This window comes from Tachypleus tridentatus, chromosome 8, assembly GCF_004210375.1.
Source record: "Tachypleus tridentatus isolate NWPU-2018 chromosome 8, ASM421037v1, whole genome shotgun sequence".
NCBI lineage: Eukaryota > Metazoa > Arthropoda > Merostomata > Xiphosura > Limulidae > Tachypleus > Tachypleus tridentatus.
In genome coordinates this window covers 65,797,526-65,813,288 of record NC_134832.1, presented here as the reverse complement: position 1 = coordinate 65,813,288, position 15,763 = coordinate 65,797,526, and the positions used below count along the sequence as shown (strand labels likewise).

Sequence of the window (15,763 nt, the reverse complement as noted above, 5' to 3'; positions counted from 1 at the left end):
CATTCTTGAGCAGTAAATTCCAGTAGTCCAAAGTTAAAATATTATACTTTTTTAATTTTTTTTGTTCTCTTCTGAAGCAGTCTTTAGGATTGTGTTCTTAAAAGTCACATTAAATATATTGAATAAATTCTTGTCCACTTTCATGTGTTTCAACTTAGTTTTGTTTAATGTTTATTTTAACCACTGAATCTATTTGAAAATGTCTATGAAAAAGTTTGTATACTTTTGTAAAGTGTTATTTTTTTTCAATTAATGATTGACCTCATTAAGTTAGTGCTAAAGTTTTCCAAAGACAGACTGTACTTAAACTCATTTGAATCTGTTGTTTAATTCTTGTAACTTTTGTCCACCTTTCTGTTGAGTCAGAATACTTAATTGTTTGAGTGTCACGTTAGGCACCATGTACATAAATAGTAGAAATTCAGCCAAATCCCTATATTTATGATATAGAAAATACTGCCACCAATTTCATGTTCATGAGAACGTTTGACATCTGCTTTCTGCCATTTGAATATCACCTGATGTGTACATAAACTGAAAAAAGACTGAGTGCTATAGTTTTAATACTGTATGTAAGTTATTCATGCTAATTTAAGTCTTGCTCTCCATGCAGATTTATAATAAAATGATTATTTTTTATCTTCTTTTGGATGTTTATGGACTTTATGTGAACAGTCATGCAATTGTTTGAGTTATATTTCATGCAAAATTGTTTCCAGATTTAAATCTATAACATATTTTTTATAAATTGTTTGGAAGGGTATACTCCCAAACCCCAAAGTATTAGCTTGTTTTGCATGCTGAATGTGCTTCACACAATATGTGTTGGCCTTTGATCTCACAAACAATGTGTGTTTAAAACTTATATCTTAATCAATTAAAATGATTTGTCATATACTCTAATGATTCTGTTATCATTTCCAGATGTTTTTAGCTTAGTTTTATTTGTTTTGTGTAAATCTGTCTGTTATGAGATACAAGATGCTTCATCTGTAGCATAAAAACAGTGACTTTCTCTGATTTACCATAAAGCAATGTGATTGTGTTTGTTAAATTTGTGGAACTATGTTGTCTTTTCAGAACACACAAAACTGCTACTATCTCTAAATCTGCACCTTTCATAGCTGTTGGTGGTGGCAGTAATGTTCTAGATCTATTTGTGTTGTACTAGTAGCCATATATATAAATTTTCTTTCATTTTTACAAATTATTATCTACTTAACTACTGGAATAACCTATTTTATACTATACTTTGAAATTTTATTGCATTCGATAATTTTATGTGTATGAATAATAAATATTAGTAACTCAACTCTGTTTTTATTTTAGTTGTATACCTTGAAAGAGGAATGAACAACAGTTTGCAACTCACCCGTAAGTTCAAAATGTATTTATCTATATATATTCTAAATATGGAATAACCACAAAATGTAATAAGCAAAATATTCTAAAATCTATTAAAAACGATATTGATGAATATATTTTGAAACTTAACTTTATTAAATCTTGTCCATCTAGATGGTTTTTGGAACAGAAGTTTTATGTACTTAAAACATAAAATTTTAATTATCCCATATAAAATTAAAGAAATACCATTTTGATATATTGTTTCATCAATTAAAAAATAAGATTGAAGAATTACAATAAAAATATGTTATGCTTTTCATTGATAAAGCTAACTGTAATTTTGTTTTTTTTTGTAAAACCTTTTATGTATTAATTATGATAAAATAACTCAATCGTACACCAACATTTAAACTTGTTAATCAATCTAAAGATACAGTAATTAAGAATTTGGTTAAGGATAAAGTTTTTTTTATAAGCTTTAATGAAATTAATCTCTGATTAAATTTTAGTTCTATTTCTTGTTTAATAAGAACAATTATTAATGAGTTGACCATTTTATTAAATCAATTACTTAGTATTTGATTTGTTAAAATTAAAAATACAAGTGTTAATAATAAGAAACTATGTTTAGGATAATAATAAATAATAAACCCATTTTAGAATATTCAAGAAGTTGCAAACAAGTAAAGAATATTCAAACATTTTATTTCACCACACTGTATACCACGATTTCATTAACAAATTTAATTTTTGTTATAAACTCATTATAGAATATCCCTTATCCTTTGATAATACTGAAAGAAATAATTAACTCCAAAAACATAAAAGATATATTAACTTTCTGCATTTGTAATAATTATATTTTTTTTCAATAATTAGGGTTTTAAACAGGTAATAGGAGTTTCAATGGGAACTGACTATTATACTTGTATTGCAAATTTATATTTTTATTATTATTAGAATAGGTTTATTGAAAATTACATAAACCAAGATATTTTTGCTCTAACTTACAGATTTATAACTTATTTAATTAGTTTAAATAATCCTGAAATATATAGTGTTATCAATCTTTTTGGCACTGAATAACAACTTTTAATGCTTGGTATGGTGCTGAATATATATGTTTGATACTTTAACTAATTACGGTGTCAGTACTAAAAGTATGATATCTCGGCAATAACTCAACAAAAGTCCCTGAAATATTCAGTGATTGTACTCAATACTATATATGTTAAATTCAATACATAAGAATAACAGGAATAAAGGAAGGTCGCCTGCCACGCTGAGTTTTCAAGTTGACTGCGGTCGTCAACCAAGCCAAAAGGGTTAACACTATTTATCCAATAAAATTAGAAAATCAAAAATGCTTCAATATCTAATGTAGAGGCACATTATTTAAATTTAGAAAAGCCCTTGTTTAAACTGGTTATACTTAAGAATTGCTTTCCTATTAGAATTAAGTGAAGCAAATTGAAAATTATAAGCTTTGTTCAGAGAAGTTTAGAAATAATATATATAAGGTGTTTTAAAAACTTTCACAGAAAATGTTTATTATGCATTTCATCACGAATAAGCATCCAGGAGAATTCATCAGTTTTTTTTATAGGGTCATTTTTAATGACAATTTTCAGATGCTATAAAACTAAATGGCTGTCATGATAAAAGTTTTCTTTGAGAGAAGTCCAATGGTCAAAACACTTTTTGTACATTGTTAAAGTTCTTACTTACCATTTCTGTGAATAAACACCTAATGATTCTGTTGGCAATAAAAGAGTCTCATAGAGCAAATTTCTTCTAGCTAAAATAATAAGGTATGATGATTGCCCCTTCTTATTAGAAGATGAAGTGTTCAATGCATCAGTCCTCTTTGCATGAAATAACATAATCTTCCAACATTTTCTCCTAACAGTTACATTTATTTTTAAAAAAATTCAAACATGGCCAGTTTTCACCAACAATTAAAAAAAATATATATCAGTGATTAAAACCTATTGGTGAAACCACAACACACAAAAATGCAAGGATCACCAGTAAGCAGCTAAAGAAATGAATGTAAGTTTTCATTAAGGTACATGTCAACATTTCTTCATTTGTTTCATCAACTAAAATGAAAATGGTTTTCATCTATTCAAAGAGTATATTCTAGCCATCAGTGATGTCGAGAAAACCCACTTGTAGAGAAATATATATGTAAAAACGGCTCGTTTGGGTTCAGAAAATTTATTACGTAGAGGAGTGAACAACGTTTCAACCTTCTTCGGTCATCATCAGGTTCACAAAGTTACTACTTCCTTTTTTTGTGAACCTGACAATGACCAAAGAAGATCTAAATGTTGTTCGCTCCTCTACTTAAAAATTTTCTCAACCCAAACGAGCCATTTTTACATAAATATGACTTTTTATTCTTCAGGTGAGAGTGGAAAAGGTAGAAATCCTACTCTTGAGCTGTTCAATCCCTTTTCTTAGTTGAAAATAAAATTCAGTTTATATTTTCAGAGAAAGTTTTAAACAAATATCGAAACTGGCCATTAAGGCTTTATGATTAAGTTGATTAAGATTAGACTTAAACGATTCATATGTGGACATTATTGGTCGTAATGGACAATCTAGTTTATAAGGTTTGGGAATACCAAACATATGAATCGTCTAATTACAATCTTGGTAAATACATAGCATGGGCATTCTCCAAATATGTAACATCAGCCAGCTCATTCATCAAAGACTCTTTTAATTTCAAGTCTAATCTCAATCAACTTAATGGCCAGTTTCGATGTTATATCCCTCTTTACAGAAGTTCCAACTGCTGAAGCCTGCAAAATAGCCTTAGAACTCTATATCCAAGACCCTAACCCATCTATAGACATTCCCAGCAACCACTTAGCAACCCTCATAGAATATACCACGATGAAGACAAACTTCATGTTCAACAACCACAACTATATACAAACAAATGGCCTAAGCATGGGCAACCCAGTATCACCAGTTCTAGCAAATATTTTTGTGACACAAGTTGAAACACAAGCAATTAACACAGCATTACATCCACATCCACCACTATACTGGTACAGATGTGTAGACAACATAATTGCGGGATTCACATCTACAGAACACACCTTTAATTTTTTCAATCACATTAATGCTATACATCCCAACATCAACTTCACATGTGAACAAGAAGGAAGCAATCAAATATCATTTCTTAACCTCAAAATTACAAGAACCAATACACAATTTAAAACACAAATCCACCGAAAAATCACCCATACTGGACTATACATTTCTTGGGACTCAGCACATGAAACAAAACAAAAACTCAACATACTAAGAAACCAAATAAGCACAGACATAAAACTATGCTCACCAGATAAAATTAATGATAAATTAGACAACAAAAAACAATACTTCATCAACATCAATAAGTTTCCTCCACAAACTGTAGATAACATTATACGCACACACCTAGACAGAAAGCAAAATCAACTAACAAAAGGAAATATATCTCACGAATCAAAAAATCACGAAACCATATACTGCTGCATTCCATATATTCTCAACATCAGCAGACAAATAACCAACATTTGGCAAAAACTAGTAACAAAATATGACATTCCAGTTAATACCAAATTTATTCAAAAACCAGGCACAAAACTGAGGTCTATACTATGTAAAAACTATACTGACAAACATCACACCAACATTATTTATAAAATACAATGTGATAACTGCCACGACTTCTATATTGGAGAAACAAGTAGAAAAATGGAAATCAGATTTAAAGAACTTAAAAAGTCACCTTCACACGTTTTCGAACACTGCAAGTCAAATAAACACAACACAACCATAGAAAACACTCAAATACTAAATAAAGAAACAAACATAAACAAACACAAAATTAAAGAAGCCTTACTTATACAACAACTTAAGCCCAAAATAAACCAATACAAAGGAACACCTTTATATCTATATTAAAAAATATAATAAATAATAATAATAAAATAAATAATACAAAATTATATTTTCAAACATCTAAGCCCACCCTCTACATTCAGACACTCAGTTACACAACCCCTTTCAAACATGTGGTCAGCTTCCGGTCAGTTACCTCTCTCTTTCTTTGTGAACGTGACGATGACCGAAGAAGGTCCAAACGTTGTTCACTCCTCTACGTAAAAAGGTTTTTCAACCCAAACGAGCCGATTTTACATATATATTCTAGTCGTGTTTTATCTTTCAATAAATGGGGCAAAACCCAATGAGCAAAGTCAAATTGTGAAGGTGAATTGCCATTTTAATAATGTACAGTTGTCTAAAATGATAAGCTTTGCACTTATGTTTCTCTTTCTTTATATTGATATCAATGGAGTTTGTAACAGATTAAGTTTTCAAGAGAGCTCCAGCATTATTCACTGCCCCAGATAGATGTGTCACAACTTGTTCTAAGATATTCAAACTCAACTGATATTTTCATTGATATAATTAACCTGCTCATAATAAGGAGTGTCTTTTGTGAATTAATTTGCCTGGAGCTAAGAAATGAATGTTTTAATGTTCTTATGTTCCTTTAAGAAAATCATAACCCATGTTTTCTTTGGAATTGCATAATTTTGCACACTAATACATGCTCACTTTATTCATATCAATGTCACATTGTTGAAAGAGAAAGAAAGAAGAGAAAAGCAAAATGTTTGTTAGAAAAGCAGTTTTAATATGGTTTTGTGTTGTATCAAAACTTTCCTCAGTAAAACTTATGATTATCAAAGAATCATTGATAAAATTTTATTCTTTCAAACAAGCAAATTTTAAGATACAGCTATTTTTAATATGTGATTTTTCTTTGTAATCACAAGTTTTAATTGATCTTTTCAGTATATGGACTTTTAAGTTTAAAATTGAGTTGTGTTTTGTGGTTACATAGTGTGTTTATTAAATTGTCAGTTTTAACTTGATATATTTATTCAAGCTATAAAAAATTGTAATATTATAATAGTATCTTTACAATAGCTATGTGTAAACCTTTAATATATGGTATTATTGACTTGATCAGCACCTTATTGGATGCACATACTAAATACTGAAGTGAGACATCCCCAATTTACTGGTTTTGACAAGAGGATAGCAGTCTGTTGGTAGTACCTCCACCTATGTGGCTTCTTTTAACCATATAATGGGATTTTCTATCATAATTATGATTCTTTCACAGCTTGAAGAGTATGTTATTCAGGATACCATATCTTGGATATTCTATTTGTCAACACAATCAAACTGATCATATGACTAGATCTCATGTAAACCTAAATATCAGTTTAATGCATCTTCTGAAAAATAGAAATCTGAATTTTTTTCTATAATATTTTTACTCAATGCTATAAACATATGAATAGATTAAATTAATTTCAGTAAATCCAAATCTTGATATTTTACAGAGGAAATAAGAGAAAAGGATCAAGAAAAAAAAAATGGTATGTTATATTTTATTTTTAACAGGAAACTTTGAATTACTGTGTTTTAGTGAAGAAGCCCTGGTTTTTGATGTAAGATAGGGGAAAGTGGACAGTGCTGATATAAATTTACGAGTCTTCAGAAAGTATGAATAAAGATAATTTTTAATAAGCTTCTTACTCTGTGAAAAAGAAAACATTTTAATGATTCATACATATTACATATTCTTTTTTCTTCAAAATTGTAAAACCTTTTGAGCTGGTAGAAACGTCAATCACATATATATGTACAGAGGGTTGAGTACATTATATTAAAACATTTTCAAATTAGCAAGTCACCTGTCAACCACAGCTGGTATAAAATCATGTTGGAACAGATTTTATCATAACCACATTTTGATAATGTTTGTCATATTTTAGGTAATGTGATGCCACTGAGAACTGATCACTTTTGGGAAGGATAACAACCTTTTCTTACATAACCTGAGCTCATCTGCTCAGGTCAAAAAATGTATTAAAATTAGGAACTTATAATTTCTAGGATAGGGATATCCCTTGTACTTAATGGCATTGGAAATGAAGGAATATGGACCATCCAACAAAGAGTTGTACTTCAGACGTGGTAAATAGAGTGTGGCATCATATAGCAAGTGAGAAACAAAAAGAGGTCATTGTCAAAATCAGTGTCATGCTCTAGGCAACAGTACAAAACAGAAAGGTCTCCATCTGGAAATAAGTCGTGTTCACAAGTTGCTCCACTAACATATCCTTGAAAGGAATGCCAGCTGTGAAAAAACTATATGTACTGTACGTAGTTGAAGAAATATGGAAGTATGTGGGAATACTCAATAAAGCATAATGTTATCATTGTAACATGTCTTGTGCTATTTTCTATTAGTCAGTGAGAGCAAAAATGTCAAAATGATACACGACATGTTACAAAGTCTTATAAAAAGAATTCATGATCATCACTGGATACTACATCAAGGGAAAGTTAGGGATAAGAAAAATAGATAAATATGTTATTGCAAACACTACTTGCTATCAGTTCATTGTTCTGAGCCTTTTGTTCCACCAGAAATACCAGCTTTGTATTGAAACAAAGTATGGGTTTATCAAGATTATACTTGATTATACTATCTAGATTATACTGTTCGTCTCCTTTGTTCAACTACTGCATACCTCAAGAAGCTGGAAAAAATTAGTATTTATGCTATTCCATATGAAGACATACCAGTCAAGTTACCAAATACAGCATACATGGATATCTGCATATTCAGATTATTCCAATTGGCACTTGTAAATCGTACACTAGATAAGTCATGGAAAGGCTGCAACAAGGAGTGATGTATTTTCAACACTGCTGCCTGACAGCAGAGCCTTTTTGGGACCATTTTTAAAATTTTCAGTCATCAGATAAAACATGACTGACTGAGTTAGTATACATTATAAGAATGTGTTGAGGCTTCAAAATTGTTTTATTATAATGTACTGAACTCTTTGTACTTAAAAAAAGTTGCTAGGTATTAAACTTTATGTAATTTATAATTCACAATATTCTCTGTATTTCCAACAGACTCACAAACTGGCTGTTTGAAGGAACTGATCAAGTTTATGTATGATGTAACAGTTGGAAAACAAGGCAAACTAATAAAAGATTCCTATCAACTGTCAAGACCATTCTACTGTAGATGCTCATTTTTAGATTCAGGTAATTTGTTGTATAATCAAAATTGAAAATTTAAAAATATGGACTACTCTCATTATAAAATTAGTTTGTATGTAATTACTATTTCATAAATCACAAATTTATGAAATAAATATTTATCCTTGTTATTTTTATTGTGATATTAGAAGATTCAAATAAAGAAAGTATAGAGTAATTTGAACAAGAAATGTCTGGACCTAGCATGTGGTAGACAAGTGTATAGCTTTACCAATGTTGTTAAATGAAAGAAGCAAAACTTGGCGTAAGGCTAAATGGTTTATTAACAAAAGTTATAATGAAAGCAATAACTGGCTGTGATGTGTAGAAACACTATAGGATTGAAGATGAAATTACAGCATGGTATTCTGGCTTAGAGGAATAATCTCACACATCTAAACTATCTCCACATAAAACGATGCTCAAAGATTTTGCTGGATGGAATGTTAATGTAAGAACAAGTACAGAAAAGAAGAAATTAAGCACTGTTTACTTCATATGTTATTGTATTACATATTTTCTTGGTTGAAAATGTAAAATTAAAGTCAAACAAACCTAAGGAAACTTGAAATTAAAAGAAAATATGCACAATTGACCGTGAAAATATGATGATATAAACACTGGACTTCCAAGGTGGGTTTTGACTCTCTCAGCTCATATATGCACAGCCTTCCTCAAATGTTTGAAAAAATGTTTTCAAAAACACCAAAACAGCAGCCCCCTGCTTGTACAGCTGTAAGTCTACTGATTAAAATGTAAGATCAGGGGTTCGATTCCCTGCGGGGGGCTCAGCAGGTAGCTCGATGTGGCTTTGCTATAAGAAAAACATGCACATCAAAACAGCATATACAAAGATCATTCATTCTGTTACCAGTAAGAGATAAAAAAGGCACCAACATGGAAAAATATCTGCTCCATGTAACATCACAATGTATTCTCCAAAAACAAGTTGAACAAGAATATGAGCAGTTATCTCCAAAAAGATAAGTTCGTTGACTGGTTAAGCTACTAAAAAATAACATTTTAAACTGCAATTTATCATGTGCTTCTGCCAGATTTAAAGAGCTGAAGAATCAAAACTCAGGAAAATCTGGAATTTGGTAAATGCATATTATGAAGTGCTGAGTGGAGTAACTTAAACATCTTATATGATTAAAAAAAAAACAATCATAAACTTCAAAACAAAGTTATATTTTATATCATTTTTACAACTTCTTCAGAAGCAGTCTATTACTTATATTGTATAACAGGCTATATACTTAAATATGTTCTGTAAACCAATGGAAAGTATGGAAAAAAGTTCACACACTGTTTATATTAAACTGAACAAAAATGTTCAGTAAAATCAATATCTGGAATGAATGTATTAAAAATCTTTTGATATTTGATCTAAAAGAGACAGAGGACATAAAATAAAAATGTAAAATAACTTGTAATTAAAAGGAAAAATTAGGTAGAGGGAAATAAACAAAAATTTATTATCATAATACCAATCATGTGACATAAGATTAAAAAAGCAAAGTTTCTTTATACTTATAATAAAAAAAACTTTAGCTTTAGCAAGTATTTCTATAGATAAAGGATGGTCAGTTGCCATTCTTTCATGTTTTTCTACATAGTAATTTGCTGTGGCACTGATACATTTGTTGAGTTGTTTTAAGGTTCTTAAATGTTCAAAAATGTTTCATATAATTCATGAGATGTTTCTTCAATGTAAAATTCATTGCATGGTCTACAATTTATCTTATAGTAAATTATTTCTAAAGATGTTATAGAAACAAAATGTGAGTATAGTAAATATAGCTTTATTCTGGTGTTTATGGTCTTTTTTCCTTATATTGGATTTTGTAAATAAAACGTCTACACTACAGGGAAGTATAGTATGTAAAAACATGCATACCACAACCATTTAAAAAAAAGAAAATGAAAAGAAACTGTATTTACTAAGTATGGAAAATGTAATAAAATGGAAATAAATCTGTTTTTAAATGATCCTAGCTTGTAATATTATTTTAAAAGTTAAAACATACAAATAGATTCAGTGGAAGGACCACTAATTTTCAGCTTAAAAAAAAAGGTACAGATTTCAGGGTTTTATGTATACAGATTTGTGCTCGTAACAGTAGGTATCTGTAACTAGTTGTCAAACATTTTGAAACATACTTGGACAACACACAAACCACTTGCTTTATAATTAAATATTAAAAAGAAGTTAAATGTATATACAAAAATGACTTATACTATAGGATATTACAGTTGTATTTCAAACTCTTTAAGTAATTCTCTTTTCTTGTGAAATTTCCACTCGGGCTGATTCAATTATTTTAGAATCCAAATGATAAGACAAATTATTTTTTTTTACTCTTATCAGTGAATAATTCACTTACATTACCCAATGGATTATCACAGTTATATCTCAAACTTTAAATAATTGTCTTCTTTTCATCAAAATCCACGTATATATATATATATAGATGAGTTCATTTACTTTAGAACCTCTTTTGATAAGACAAATTATTCTTAGTATCTCTATTAAACTATGAAACTCACTTTAAAATATCATCTAATAGGGCCAAACACTCACATGATAGCTAACTTCACATTTTCTCTCACTGAGGAATTTTCTGACTGAATTGAACTCACTTAGTTGCCTATATTTATACAATGCTTACTAAGGCCTCAGACTTTCTCTCAACTGTGTGAATATTGCTATAATGCAACAATGCCCAGTTAAGGTAACAAAAAAATACCAAGGTTTCAAGTAATGTGACATCAACAATGTTAGTAAAGCCTAGACAACAGTGTAATTGCAAATATAGCATATGACTCATATAGTATTATATAATGAAATTTGTCACAACTAACACTTTTAAAACAAGCTGTCATTAACAATCCTGTGTTAAAAACAATACAATCATGAAATATTAAATCACAAAATAAACTAAATAATAACACTCACAGTAAACAATTTTCTATATCCAACAGCAAGTAAGACTTCATTAGCATATCTTAGCTCTTTCAGAACTGGAAATTTATGTCTCAAAGAACCAAAGTTCTTTTTACACTCCATGTCCTCTCCCTCAGTAACCTACCAAATCATAAACATGATTGATTTATGCTATAGATAAGAATTGATGCAAGTTAATGAGCACTTATGTTTCTCAGGTTCTGAAATAGGAAAATGTTTTTAATGCTATTATATTATAAAATATGTAAATTGTAAGACTTTGAAATGTGTTATATTTTCTCTGTTTATTATAAATTGACCCTACTATAATTGGACTTTGTTTAGTACTATATAATATTTCATACTAAATTTGTTTGATTATACAATTACTTCAAACCTAATTAGTTTAGATTAAGTATGCTTTCAAGGCAAACTATGTTCAATTCCTTCTTTAGTCTTATTTTATAAACTCAACATTCTTGAAGTAATAGATTCATTTATAAATTTTTTTTGTCTCAGAACAAAAGATAATGTTTTTTTTTAATACGGGAAGTTCACGTAAAACTTTTGGCATTATAAAAGACCTAAAATATATATATTTATAATTACACTAGACAGATATTATATTTTTCTTAAAACCAGGGACTGGCTATGGCTTACTTCTAAGCCATAAGAAACCAAAGGCAAATATGTTGCAACTTTCAAAAGAAGTTCAAATTTACTCACTACCTTTGGGAGAAACAGTAATTCCAGTATGTCCTGGAGAGCCCTCTACACATGAGTATTCTTCCCAAAAGGTTGCATTTCCCGTGCTTAATGAACTGAAAGAAGTTTCAAAACCAGAACGACTCACACAAGCCTGCCCACCAGATGTTCAGAATTCTTGTCCCCAATGTTTTAATAGGTTCAATGAGACAATGGCTCATCTTTACTGTACTGCTGCAAGAGGTATGTTGTATATGATACTCATTCTTAAAGTTTATTTATAATTATGTGTTACATATTACAGTTTATCCCAGACAAGTCTCTGATCTATTATGTTATGAATGTTACATGTTACGATTTCAAATAGCCGGTAATTTTAATTTAGAAATTAATTGAATATCAACATGTATGAAATTTATGATATTTACCAATAGGATTGATATACATAGTTTTCTTTCTTAACAAAATTATATTTTTATACAAGCAATAATACAATTTATTATAATGGTTATTGTAAATAGTTATTACAAATGATTTATATGTGAAATGTTTACAAACTTGCAAACAATACTGAGTCTTCTATCTGGTTTGAAACTGAATATTTTATCAACAGTTCATGATAAGAATGTCAATTCTATGTTGATACACAGGTACATTTCATGTGATGGGAAGCTAAGCTAACTTCTTTATATGTGAGTTTTTTTTCTAATAAAGTTATGTAATGCCTTCATGGAAATACTAACATCTGAAGTTAATTCACAGAGGCTAAATAGTTTGTAACGTACAAAATCTATAAATATTCATGATCAAATATCTGTAGTTTCTAATTAACAAGTATTTATAACAGTTATAACCTCCAAGGTTTATATCCAGAAAGATACTTAAACATTTAAAAGACGAAATTACTATGCCAGATAATTACTAATGGAATTAAAACTCTCTCATAGCCATATAACTGAGTTATACAGAATGTCTGTAGAGACCATAAACAAAATTTACCACAAAGATCCATAGTGTAAGCATATGACTTTGCAACAGAAACCAGAAACAGTAAAGGAAAAAATAAATAAAAATTAATATTATTTATCAATTTATTCGTCCTTTATTTCCCAATTTATTTTTATTTTTTTTCTTTACTTTGGAGAGCAGTCACCTTCTCACAACTGTCTGCAAGCAGTGAAGGGTGATATAGATGTAGGACATTGTTAGCTTGAGCACCCACATCTTCATCTCTGTATTTCTATTATTTTTATTTTTATTTCTATTCCTTTATTTTATTTCTTTGTGTGAGACAGGTGAATGGAAATTAAGACTGATAGACGATGTGTTTCCACCACAATGTGGGTTATACTTTCACAGTCACCTTCAAAATGTATTGTACATTTAATATCCCAGATTATAGCTTGTACCCTGGGATCCTTTCAGTTATGCAGCATTTTTTAATTTTGTTTTTGCCTGTTTTTGGTTATAATAAACTAATTATGTGTACATATATATATATTTTTATATAATTTTTTTTTAAACAGCTCTTCTTTATAAAAGTTTAGAATAGAATTACATAATACATATTTAGGAAAGGATTATTCTTATAAACATATTTTAAATAGATAAATTAAATAATATTCATACACACAGGTTAACAATTTTTTTAAAAAAAATGGTGAATTACTGCACAGTAAGTAATATTTATTCAAAAAAGGTGAACTTCTAAAAGAACTACATGTTTTGGTGGTGCTCTAACACACAACAACCAAAATCTTTATTTAAAATATTTTTTTTTAGTTTCTGTTAATTCTCTTATATTAAGTTTCCATTTAAGCTTAGTTTCATTATACACTTTAATATTTTTTCAGTCCATAACATGAGATACACTTTTTAATGTTTTGTTATAGCAAAACCATATCAGGCTATCTGCTTTGTCCAATGACACGTACCACCACAGCATCTTAAGATACTTTACATTTATATATAACATGAAAATATTTTTAATTCAAAATTTAAGGTTTCTACATATTTGTTCAATAGAAACTTAACCACAGAAAAAAATAATTTTATAAGTAACAAATTTGTGAATTTGTTGTGTTTTCTCTTTTGCACAAAAAAACAGTTATTTAACATAACAGTAAAGGACAACACTAAAACAAATATACACTCAAAGCCAACAGTTGTCAGTCAAATATTTATTAAGTTTTGTTTAACCTGTTTTAGGCTAACTGCATCTATCATATCTAAAGGCAGCTCATTCCAAAAGCAACCATGCTGTTAGAAAAGTAAAGCTGTCTTGGCTGAAGATGATTCTTACTCTGCCAAAATTTATATCTGTGTTTGCAAGTCATGCTAACCTTACCATTAAATACAAAAAGAAGATAATACATCAACACTACCAATTTCCTTAACAATCTTAAATTTCTTAATTACATCCCCTCAAGTTCTTTTCTCAAGAAAATTAACCTGCTTTCATACAACAACCTTTCCCTCAAAAGTATCATCATTAGCAGCCCTCATTTAAACCCTTTCCAATAATTTAGTGTTCTTTTTTTTCTAAGATAAGAAGCCCAAGAGTGAACACAATATTCCAAATGTGACCTAACTGATAGCTTATTAAATGACATTATAATTTCTTTAGGCTTGGATTCAATATTTCTCTAGATACTATCTAAAATCCTATTTACTCTTCCAGTAGCAATAACATATTGTTTGGATGGCTAAAGAGACTGAACAGTGAAGGTTATTCCCATCTGAATAATACTTATAATTCAAATTATGATATCCCACATGCATTTATTATACTTAAAAGCTATTTGCTATTTCTTTGCCTACTTCACCAAATAATCCACATTGTTTTGTAATATAGTAGCTTGGTTCTCGTAGTCAGCAACACCCAAAACATTAATGCCATCAACAGATTTGAATAAACTGTTGACTGTAAAAGAAATTTTACTATAATCTCCATACTTTATTAAGCTACCTTTTTGTTCAAATACCTTGAACATATGTACATGATTTGTATGTTTTTTTAAATCTCATACATAACATTTTTAATTTAATGCTATTCTTGTTATGCAATTTTTCAATGCTGTCAAGATCATAACCTCTGCTCCTTACTATGTGTTTTAAAGAAATTAATTCCAATCTTAACTAGTAATCATAAATAAATATTTTTGGTACTTTAAATACAATTATGGAAAATGCATACAATGTTTAATGTCATGGATGAGAAATTATGTTTTATGGTGGAAAGGCAACCAAAAACTATAAACTGTGAAACCCATTATCCCATTTGATTTTAACAAACATAAAATTTAATGAATCCCTTTTTTTTTTATTTTGCACTGTAAAATAACTGAATTAAGATGTTATTCAAACTTCAATAATATATTATTTCCATTCTGCTACACCAAAGATATGTCATTTGTATAACTTAACTACCCAAAATGTTTAATGACTGAAATATTTAGTGCATATTTTTCATATTTAATGATAAACTATTCACATAATGTGGGTATGCAGGATAAGGAAGACACTGTAGCTATACTTATAATCTGTCTACTTTTAATAAATCAAAATTTATCATGCAATAGGTAAGAAAGCCAATATTGAGCCTTGAGTTTTTTTGTCTTA

At 29.1% G+C, this 15,763-nt stretch overlaps 1 protein-coding gene across 4 annotated transcripts in view; it reads left to right on the top strand.

The window, feature by feature from the left end:
- Positions 1 to 15,763, top strand: part of LOC143222553 (uncharacterized) — a 49,432-nt gene that overhangs the window by 12,543 nt on the left and 21,126 nt on the right. For all 4 annotated transcript variants that reach the window (XM_076449188.1, XM_076449189.1, XM_076449190.1 and 1 more), the window contains exons 6-9: positions 1,330 to 1,374; positions 6,771 to 6,806; positions 8,362 to 8,496; positions 12,080 to 12,385. In XM_076449188.1, coding sequence (XP_076305303.1) covers positions 1,330 to 1,374; positions 6,771 to 6,806; positions 8,362 to 8,496; positions 12,080 to 12,385 — 522 coding nt within the window. The remainder of the gene's footprint in view (positions 1 to 1,329; positions 1,375 to 6,770; positions 6,807 to 8,361; positions 8,497 to 12,079; positions 12,386 to 15,763) is intronic.